This window comes from Labrus bergylta, chromosome 5, assembly GCF_963930695.1.
Source record: "Labrus bergylta chromosome 5, fLabBer1.1, whole genome shotgun sequence".
Lineage (NCBI taxonomy): Eukaryota > Metazoa > Chordata > Actinopteri > Labriformes > Labridae > Labrus > Labrus bergylta.
This window is the reverse complement of record NC_089199.1, coordinates 25,519,163-25,529,040: the sequence shown is the minus strand read 5'-3', so window position 1 is coordinate 25,529,040 and position 9,878 is coordinate 25,519,163. Positions and strand designations below refer to the sequence as shown.

Sequence of the window (9,878 nt, the reverse complement as noted above, 5' to 3'; positions counted from 1 at the left end):
CCTTTGACTGAACGGTCAAATTTCCAAAACATGCAGAGATTTGGAAATTTAACCGTTCATGTTCATGTTGTCACTGTGAGCTGCAGCTCCTCACCTGTTGAAGGTATCCTCGTCAGATTTACTCAGTGAGAGCTTATGAATGTTGTCTTCAGAGTTTATGTCAGGGGGCGGGGCTTCGCCTCAGTTAGTCATCATCGGATCTAAACTAACATTTTTGTGACGTCTGAGCCCAAATTCATCTCTGTGTTTACATTTTAAAAAGTTATAGCGCCCCGTACAGGCAACATAAGCAACTGTTAATTTAACCTCACCTGTGACTATTACAAAGTTTAATATATCCCTTGTGGTGGAGTTTCTGTACCTATTTAGACTTAAATGTATAGACAGTCAGACCTGATGGTGTTCAGCTGTGACAAGATGAACACGGACAGCTCAACGGGTTTCTCTCATCAACGTTTGGCTCCAAATTGTACTTGACATCACAGACTAGTTTAGGTGGGTCAATGTGACCCGGACGTCAATAATGTCTTTTTCATATAGGCAAAGCCTTGGTGGAGGGCAGAATGAGTTGCAAGGCACTAAGCAAGGTGAGAAGTAAGTCTCCTCATGAGCATTCTGCAATTCTACAATTCACTTAGCAGACGCTTTTATCCAAAGCGACGTACATCAGAGAGTAAGTATAACACAAGCAAGGATCTAGGAAAAAGGGAACAATGTCAGTAAGAGCAAACGATCAGCTTTGAGTTCGATTGGACACACAGGTGCTGACAGGAAGTGACCAGAAGCAAAGCATAACATTGAGGGCAGTTCTTGAGAGCTCTAATCAGTATAGAAACCATCTTGTAAGTCCTCGTTATCAAACAAAAACCAGCGTCACAACCATCATCATCATCAATAATATGGAGACCATCATCATTAAGTTAGTAGATATTCATGAAAGAGCTGGGTCTTTAGCTTTTTCTTAAAGGTGCAAAGGGACTCTGCAGATTGAATGGAGTTTGGAAGTTCATTCCACCACCGGGGGGCGACAGAGGAGAAGAGTCTAGTCAGCGTCTTAGGACCCTGTTATGAAGGTTGGATAAGACGCCTTTCATTGGCAGAGCGTAGTGGACGGGAGGGAGTGTAGACCTGGATGCAGAGGGGTGACAGTCAGGTTTGCTGTCGAGCAGTTCTGAGTCAGAATTAAATCAAGAGTGTTGCCGTGGTGTTCCATCATCAGGGATTTCTGAGAGTAGCTTTCATTTTATAAACAACTGAATCATTACTGTGTGAAGTCAGGTCTTAGTCATTTCCTCAACATCCCTCTCCAATTTGTTCAGAATGGTGATAAGCTCAAAGGCCTGTTGCCATGTCAACCCACTACTCGCTGTGGGGACTGTATTTTATTTTTGATTTTTGATTTTTTTAAGGGCCCGAGCACGCACAGGGTGCGAGGACCCTATTGTAACCCAAGGAATTATTATTATCATATAGCCTTAAATCATTTCATCATCACCCCTCCCCCCCCCGGTATCTCCCCCTGGTGTCTGCCCCCCGGTGTTCCCCCTGATGAACCTCCCCCCCACCCCATCCATTTGTTTCAGGTGTGTTTTGGGGGGAAAAAAAGAGTTCTTATGTATTCAGGCCGATAAGGTTTATTTTTGATGTTCACCATAGATCAGCTTAAACAGTAAAACAGGTTCTACTTATTTCTCTCGTGTGTCCTACATGTTTTCTTAACAGTCCATCAGGACCCGCCCACAGGTAGACGGGGCAGGCAGATGTAGGCGGAGGCGAACAGGTTAAGGTCGAAGGGGTTTCCGTCCAGGCGGATGTCCTCCAGATTTCTGCGAATGAAGTTTCTGTCGTGTCGGTGACAGAATGTGTCGACATGCAGAGACTGGATGTTGTTGTTCTGATCGAGACAGAAGAGTAGAGAAGAAGTCAGAGAACCATCGATATGATGAATGAATGAGATGAATGAATGAGAAAGATGGTGGACTGAGACACAAAGGAAAAAGATTACAGAGGTGTGTGTGTGTGTGTGTGTGTGTGTGTGTGTGTGTGTGTGTGTGTGTGTGTGTGTGTGTGTGTGTGTGTGTTTGTGTGTGTGTGTTTGTGTGTGTGTGTGTGTATGTGTGTACCTGCAGGTGTAACACTCGGAGGCTCAGGGGAAGCGGTGTGGGGATATAATCCAGATTATTGTTGGACAGATACAGGAACTCCAGCTGACTCAAGTCCTGCAGAGTGAACAAACACACAGTGCAATAAGAGAGTGTTCTCCAGAGGGAGCTCTGGTGCAGCATTACCTGAACACGCAGTGAGTGGATATATGACTCATCAGATTCACAGTGATCTTTAAAAAGTCAAGTTAACCTTTTCTGGATGTTTACAGACAGCCAATCAGAGTCCAGGATTCTAATAAAGTTATTCTGCAGCTCACTAAGTACTGCTTCAATCTGAGCATGCTCAGTTTGTGCTTCTGAAACTGTCTGTTATTAGTAATAATTAATGATTATACTAATTTATACCTGTATCATTATTATACTGATTTATATATGAAAATAAACTCATACAGATGAAGCCTAGAAAAACTTCCGCCATTTCTGTATGACTGTAACGAGAACCCCCATGGTGACGCAGTCGATGGCGTCGTCAACGTGACCTGTAACGCCCCTAAGCGTCACTTGAGGAAACTAGTTGCAACGTTAATCTAACCACCAGGAGGAGCAGTGATTATGGAAGCTAAAGGGATTACTGCTAACACACACCTGAGAGAGTTCCTCCCCCTAACACACACCTGTCAGAGCTCCTCCCCCTAACACACACCTGTCAGAGCGCCTCCTCCTTATTCACCTGACAGAGCTCCTCCTCCTAACACACACCTGTCAGAGCTCCTCCTCACACACATGATGAATCACCTGGATATTACCTTGAAGCCCTCAGCATGCAGCCCACGGCTGCTCAGCTGGTTGTTCCTCACGTCAATGAGCTTCAGAGAGCGCGGCAGCTCAGGTAGAACCTTAATATTATTATCAGCTAATAGTAAGTCCTCCAGGTGAGACAGAGACACAAACACGTCCTCGTCCATCCCTGAGATCGTGTTCCCCGACAGGTCGATGGACTGCAGACGCTCTGAAAACAAAAACATCACATTTACCTCTACCTGGAGAGTAGATCACAGGTCTCACAGGTGAGTTAGAGTTATTTATATAACAGGTGATGTACAGGTGAGTTAGAGTTGTTTATATAACAGGTGATGTACAGGTGAGTTAGAGTTATTTATATAACAGGTGATGTACAGGTGAGTTAGAGTTGTTTATATAACAGGTGATGTACAGGTGAGTTAGAGTTATTTATATAACAGGTAATGTACAGGTGAGTTAGAGTTGTTTATATAACAGGTGATGTACAGGTGAGTTAGAGTTGTTTATATAACAGGTGATGTACAGGTGAGTTAGAGTTATTTCTATAACAGGTGATGTACAGGTGAGTTAGAGTTATTTATATAACAGGTGATGTACAGGTGAGTGAGAGTTATTTATATAACAGGTGATGTGTTGTAGTTTTTAATTGCTGTGATCTCAGGTGAGTTTGTCCTCACTCAGGTTCATAAAGTCCGTGTTCTTCACGTGTCGGATTCTGTTGAAACGCCCATAAAAGCGGGTCGTTTCTTTGGGGAGGGGGGGGATCTGGTCCAGACCCGTGTCGTCACAGTACACACTCCCACTGATACACACACACAGCAGACAGGTGGGCATACCTGCAGGTGGACAGTGGGTATGGCTCAACAGAGGAGTATAGAAACATTGAACATGATTATGAACTAACTCTCTGACATACCAAGACCAGTCTCAGGTCCAAACAGACCCGGTCCATTAAAATCCAGAGTGACAGGGGTGGGAGGGTGGGTGGGGAGGGAGGGCTGGGTAGGCGGAGTCACTTCCTCTTCCTGCTCTTCAGGTGTGGGCTGGGGGGGTGGGGCATCGGTGTCAGGGACTATGGGACCCACCTCAATCTGAGAGAGGGAGATCCAGAAAGAGAGAAGTGTTCAGCTCAAAATTTAAGTAAAATAGTCGGATAAACATCGTCTTCACTTGATAACATCCTCAGAGGAGATTAAGCTACGATCAGGACCAGGTCCCAGTCTGATGACCTGTTAGCTACGATCAGGACCAGGTCCCAGTCTGAAGACCTGTTTGCTAGGATCAGGACCAGGTCCCAGTCTGATGACCTGTTAAATAGGATCAATACCAGGTCCCAGTCTGATGACCTGTTAGCTAGGATCAGTACCAGGTCCCAGTTTGATGACCTGTTAGATAGGATCAGGACCAGGTCCCAGTCTGATGACCTGTTAGCTAGGATCAGGACCAGGTCCCAGTCTGATGACCTGCTAGCCACGATCAGTACCAGGTCCCAGTTTGATGACCTGTTAGATAGGATCAGGACCAGGTCCCAGTCTGATGACCTGTTAGCCAGGATCAGTACCAGGTCCCAGTCTGATGACCTGTTAGATAGGATCAGTACCAGGTCCAAGTCTGATGACCTGTTAGATAGGATCAGTACCAGGTCCCAGTCTGATGACCTGTTAGCTAGGATCAGGACCAGGTCCCAGTCTGATTACCTGTTAGCTAGGATCAGTACCAGGTCCCAGTCTGAAGACCTGTTAGCTAGGATCCGTACCAGGTCCCAGTCTGAAGACCTGTTAGCTAGGATCAGTACCAGGTCCCAGTCTGATTACCTATTCTGCAAGACGAGGAGAGACGACTTGTGAGGGCAAACCAAAACTCATGAATGAAGCATCATGTTCCCAAAACAAGCAGATTTTATTATTACGATATTTTATTTTACAGAGATGTAATCCTAATAAACAGGCTGAAAGGATGCTGAAATCATGAACCATGTTCAAAGTAACCAACCACATATCTTCCTGGTAGCTCCCTTATGACGTTAAAATGATCAAAAGTGTTTATTGACATGTTGATGTCGGGGGTTCGGGTTTTTAATCATCTTCAGGTAGACTTCAGAACCTGTTTAGAAAGTCTTTTCAGTGAGGGTCAGGTGCCCGTCTGGATCAGTTTTCAGATGGACTGCACAAAGCTGTATTCATGATTTGTTTATTACAAAATTAGAAACATAAAAATGATAACCGGATTCAACCATCCGCTGCAACAATGATTCATTCTCCATTCAATGTGAACATTTGATCAAAAATGAACAGAAAAGGCTGTTTTGTGACACGTTGACGTTTCAGTATTACAAGGTTTTTGATGTTGAGAACTGATTTCTAACTTCTAACACTTTTCCCTCTCTCTGTGGGAACACTAACCCCCTTCAATGATCAATCAGTTCCCACACCCACCCCCCCACCCCCCACCCCTCCCCCAATGCACACACACCTCCTGGTCCAGGTCTTCATAGTCATAGCTGTCTCCATAGTTGTTGGAGTCCAGGTTCTCCCAGTCCACCTCACTGGTCAGGTCGTAGTTCTCAAGGTCGAACACTTCTCCATCAGGCTCTCCTGGAGGGGCAGAGAGGGCGGGCAAGGGGCCCACCACCAGGACCAGGACCATGGCCCCCATCAGGGCCCACAGTAGCCTCGTCCTGTCAGACATAGAGACCTGCTGACATAGAGTTAATGTACCTGCGTCAAAGGCTTTATATGCAATTCTTTTCATCCAGCTTTATATGCAATTCTTTTCATCCAGCTTTATATGCAATTCTTTTCATCCAGCTTTATATGCAATTCTTTTCACCAGCATGAAACCAAAACAACTCGCGCTGCATTGTTGAGTTAGCATGCTAATGCTAGCGATCTTTACTATGCTCGTATCTTCACACTGCATGTAAATTTACCCGAAATGACCGTGATCTAGAAGTTAAGCAATGAGTACAGTATGTTGTTCTTCTTTTTTCTAGTCCCTCAATTAAACAACTTCAATACGCAAGGGGAGGAGTCTGCCTGCCATCCTAGCGATATAAACAAACTGAAGACAGGACTCGGAAAACCCGGAAAACATCACAGACAGTGGGACTCGGGTGTTACACCCATTGTAGACAGTCATGACTCAGAGTTATTTTCAGAGGATATACTTGATTTCTATTACATTTAAGTGTGAAAAATTGCATATAAAGCCTTTAAAGGATTGAGCGACTGAGCTTATAATTTTCTTTAAACAGCTGATTAACAATTGTTACAAAGGGTTAAATGTTCCTCAAACTGCGCTGCAGTGCAAACTGTGTCTCTGTGCGTCGATTCTGTTTGTTAAATGATCCATTATTCAGTCATTTGAAGAACAATCATCTCTTTTTCTATAAATCAGCCTCATTGTAAAAAGAGTCTAACTCACAGACAGGGGGCGCTAACAGCCACGCACAGTTAGAGTGAAAACATGGTTGTGTTCTGATAGTTGGTGGTAACTGTGCCGAAGTATTTATATGAGATGTGATGCTCAAACATTCCAGAGATCTGGAAAACCACCTCTGTATGTCTTCAAAATGAAAGCTCTGTAAATAAATTCTGTAAATATGACTATTATTAATATAAACACTGAGGGGTTAAATCAGTCCGGGACTGTCAGCAGCTTTGTCCTCTTTAAAAAGTGTCAAAAGTTTCTCATCTTTATGTGGACAGAACTGAGCTCAGTCATTATGAGAGTGGAACTCCGTCAGTGTGAGAGTGCAGCCCCGTCAGTGTGAGAGTGCAGCCCCGTCAGTGTGAGAGTGCAGCCCCGTCAGTGTGAGAGTGCAGCCCCGTCAGTGACAGTGCAGCTCCATCAGTATGAGAGTGCAGCTCCATCAATGTGAGAGTGTAGCTCTGTCATCATGAGAGTGCAGCTCCGTCACCATGAGAGTGCAGCTCCGTCACCATGAGAGTGCAGCTCCGTCAGAGTGAAAGTGCAGCTCCATCGTCATGAGAATGCAGCTCCATCAGTGTGATAGTGCAGCTCTGTCACCATGAGAGTGCAGCTCCGTCAGAGTGAGAGTGCAGCTCCATCGTCATGAGAATGCAGCTCCATCAGTGTGATAGTGCAGCTCTGTCACCATGAGAGTGCAGCTCCGTCACCATGAGAGTGCAGCTCCGTCAGAGTGAAAGTGCAGCTCCGTCAGCGTGAGAGTGCAGCTCCATCAGCGTGAGAGTGCAGCTCCGTCAGTGTGAGAGTGCAGCTCCATCAGTGTGAGAGTGCAGCTGAGTGAAGCTGCAGATATCTTCTCTCAAACACTAAAGAAGAGCTAACTGTGTTCGTGTCTGAAGATCATCAGAGCTTTGAGATTTAGACTCTCTCTCCGAGTTAGACAGAGATGATAGAGAACATGATGAAAGAGTTATCAGAGACCATTATGTCGGTGTGCGTGTATGTGTGTGTGAGTGAGTGTGTGTTGTGTGTGTGTGTGTGTGTGTGTGTGTGTGTGTGTGTGTGTGTGTGTGTGTGTGTGTGTGTGTGTGTGTGTGTGTGTGTGTGTGTGCTTTGTCAGTTTGTTCAGATGCACAGAGGAATGTTTCACTGAAGCTGACAGCAGTGTGTGAGTGTGCTGGCAGACACACAAACACACAAACAAAGGTTAGAGTTAATTAAACCTGTAATAATCAAACAGCTGTTCTTTGTAAACTGAGAGAGAGATTAAGAATTCCAGCAGAGATTAGAGCGGCTGCTGACACACACACATGCACGCACACACGCGCACACACATGCACACGCACGCACGCACGCACACACACACACACACACACACGTTGTTCTTTTCTTGTGTTTAATTAATATAGGAAGAACGTCATATTTAATATTGATTAATTAATGAGTACACACTAATTATTTATTTTTATTATTACATCACTGTGTACATTTGATTCTGATTGGCGGATTACACATAGCAACGTCCTGCTGTCCCTTAATAGATAACAGCAGTTACAAAGAACAAATCAAGGCAGAAGCTATGGCTGCAGAGTTAACCGCTGCTATGGAAACGGCTCTAACAGTAGATTGTGATGGACTATTTTCTGAGTGGATGAAATATTTTTATTTTTATTTTTAAAAGTCGTTATTTTATTTCAAGTGATTGATCTCTGAAGGCGTGTTGTTGTCCTATCGGCTGAAACAAATCATCAATGTGACAAACACTTACTGATTCTGTTCGATCGGGAACAAGCCAAAACCTCCAACTCTGATCCTGATCCTGTTCTGATGGATCCTGTCCTGGTGGGTCCTATCCTGGTGGGTATTGTACTGGTGAGTCCTGTTCTAGTGGATCCTGTCCTTGTGGGTCCTGTTCTAGTGGATCCTGTCCTGGTGGATGTTTCTCTCTGTCTCTCACTTTCTGTATTTCTGGTCAGACTGAGAGGACAAAGCTTTATTGTGAGCTGGAGGGAAGGGGGGTGGTCATTTCAGTCAGCGTGTACTCAGCTGTCTGCAGTGACCCCAAACACACACACACAAGCACGCATGCACGCACGCACGCACACACACACACACACACACACACGCACACACACATACACACGCACACTATAAACCCTGTTGTGTAAACAAAGTTTGGAAAAATAAATGCAGTTTGTTTCTAATGACTAGAGTTCGTTCTCACTGGGTGCTGAGAGTTTATATAATACAGGCAGAAACCTGGATCAGAACCAGACTCAGGTTGAACAGACAGAAACCTGGAGCAGAACCAGGCTCATGATGAACAGACAGAAACCTTGGGCAGAACCAGACTCAGGTTGAACAGACAGAAACCTGGAGCAGAACCAGGCTCATGATGAACAGACAGAAACCTGGGGCAGAACCAGACTCAGGTTGAACAGACAGAAACCTGGAGCAGAACCAGGCTCATGATGAACAGACAGAAACCTTGGGCAGAACCAGACTCAGGTTGAACAGACAGAAACCTGGAGCAGAACCAGGCTCATGATGAACAGACAGAAACCTGGGGAAGAACCAGACTCATGTTCATATAAACCTAAAGGCCTATAGCAGCATAACAAGCAGCATAACAGCCCTAACTATATGCTTTATCAAAAAGGAAAGTTTTAAGCGTATTCTTAAAAATACAGTGTGTCTCCCTCCCAGACTCTGACTGGTAGATGATTCCAGAGGAGAGTGGCTTGTTAAGTGAAGGCTCTACCTCCCATAGTACATTTAGAGACTGTAGGTACCATGAGCAGGCCCGATAACTGAAGGCTCTACCTCCCATAGTACATTTAGAGACTGTAGGTACCACGAGCAGGCCCGATAACTGAAGGCTCTACCTCCCATAGTACATTTAGAGACCGTAGGTACCACGAGCAGGCCCGATAACTGAAGGCTCTACCTCCCATAGTACATTTAGAGACCGTAGGTACCACGAGCAGGCCCGATAACTGAAGGCTCTACCTCCCATAGTACATTTAGAGACCGTAGGTACCACGAGCAGGCCCGATAAGTGAAGGCTCTACCTCCCATAGTACATTTAGAGACCGTAGGTACCACGAGCAGGCCCGATAACTGAAGGCTCTACCTCCCATAGTACATTTAGAGACTGTAGGTACCACGAGCAGGCCCGATAACTGAAGGCTCTACCTCTCATAGTACATTTAGAGACCGTAGGTAACATGAGCAGGCCTGGTCTACACTGATCGTGCAGCCAAAGCAGTTTTACTAATTTGTTGACGTCCCTCTTAGCTGGATAGACCATAATGTCCTTATGGCTGTATGTGACCAGGGATCAGGTCAGCCTTCATGACTGTGAAACAGGGTTGGAAATTAGCACCTGTCACCCGCCAAATACGGGTGATTTTTTGCAGTGACGGGTGAATTTGCTCAACCTCACGTTGGTGGGTAAATAAAAATTACATAACAGAGTGCTTTGTGACAACAAATGGCATTAAATTAATCCCTGCGTCGGCTCTGACTTGATGAGAAGACACA

General features: G+C 45.1%; 1 protein-coding gene across 2 annotated transcripts; it reads right to left on the bottom strand.

The window, feature by feature from the left end:
• Positions 1 to 1,618: 1,618 nt before the first annotated feature.
• optc (opticin) lies at positions 1,619 to 8,317 on the bottom strand. 2 transcript variants are annotated; one of them, XM_020659267.3, is made up of 7 exons: positions 8,104 to 8,317; positions 5,379 to 5,603; positions 3,823 to 3,997; positions 3,584 to 3,742; positions 2,912 to 3,114; positions 2,124 to 2,219; positions 1,619 to 1,894 (listed from the first exon to the last, which is right to left on the bottom strand). In XM_020659267.3, the coding sequence occupies exons 2-7, from the start codon at positions 5,592 to 5,594 to the stop codon at positions 1,727 to 1,729; spliced, it is 1,017 nt and encodes a 338-aa protein (XP_020514923.1). In that variant the 5' UTR covers positions 5,595 to 5,603; positions 8,104 to 8,317; the 3' UTR covers positions 1,619 to 1,726. The 2 variants fall into 2 exon arrangements, with proteins under 2 accessions (XP_020514923.1, XP_020514924.1); XM_020659268.3 differs by having other exon boundaries at positions 5,379 to 5,600.
• Positions 8,318 to 9,878: the final 1,561 nt, after the last annotated feature.

Excerpts from the sequence above, each read along its gene's own strand:
- optc (XM_020659267.3), bottom strand. The coding sequence starts at position 5,594 with ATGTCTGACAGGACGAGGCTACTGTGGGCCCTGATGGGGGCCATGGTC. Across the intron at positions 3,998-5,378 it reads ATGAAGACCTGGACCAGGAG|ATTGAGGTGGGTCCCATAGT; the intron begins GTGTGTGTGCAT and ends TCCCTCTCTCAG. Across the intron at positions 2,220-2,911 it reads TGCATGCTGAGGGCTTCAAG|GACTTGAGTCAGCTGGAGTT; the intron begins GTAATATCCAGG and ends TTCACTCTGCAG.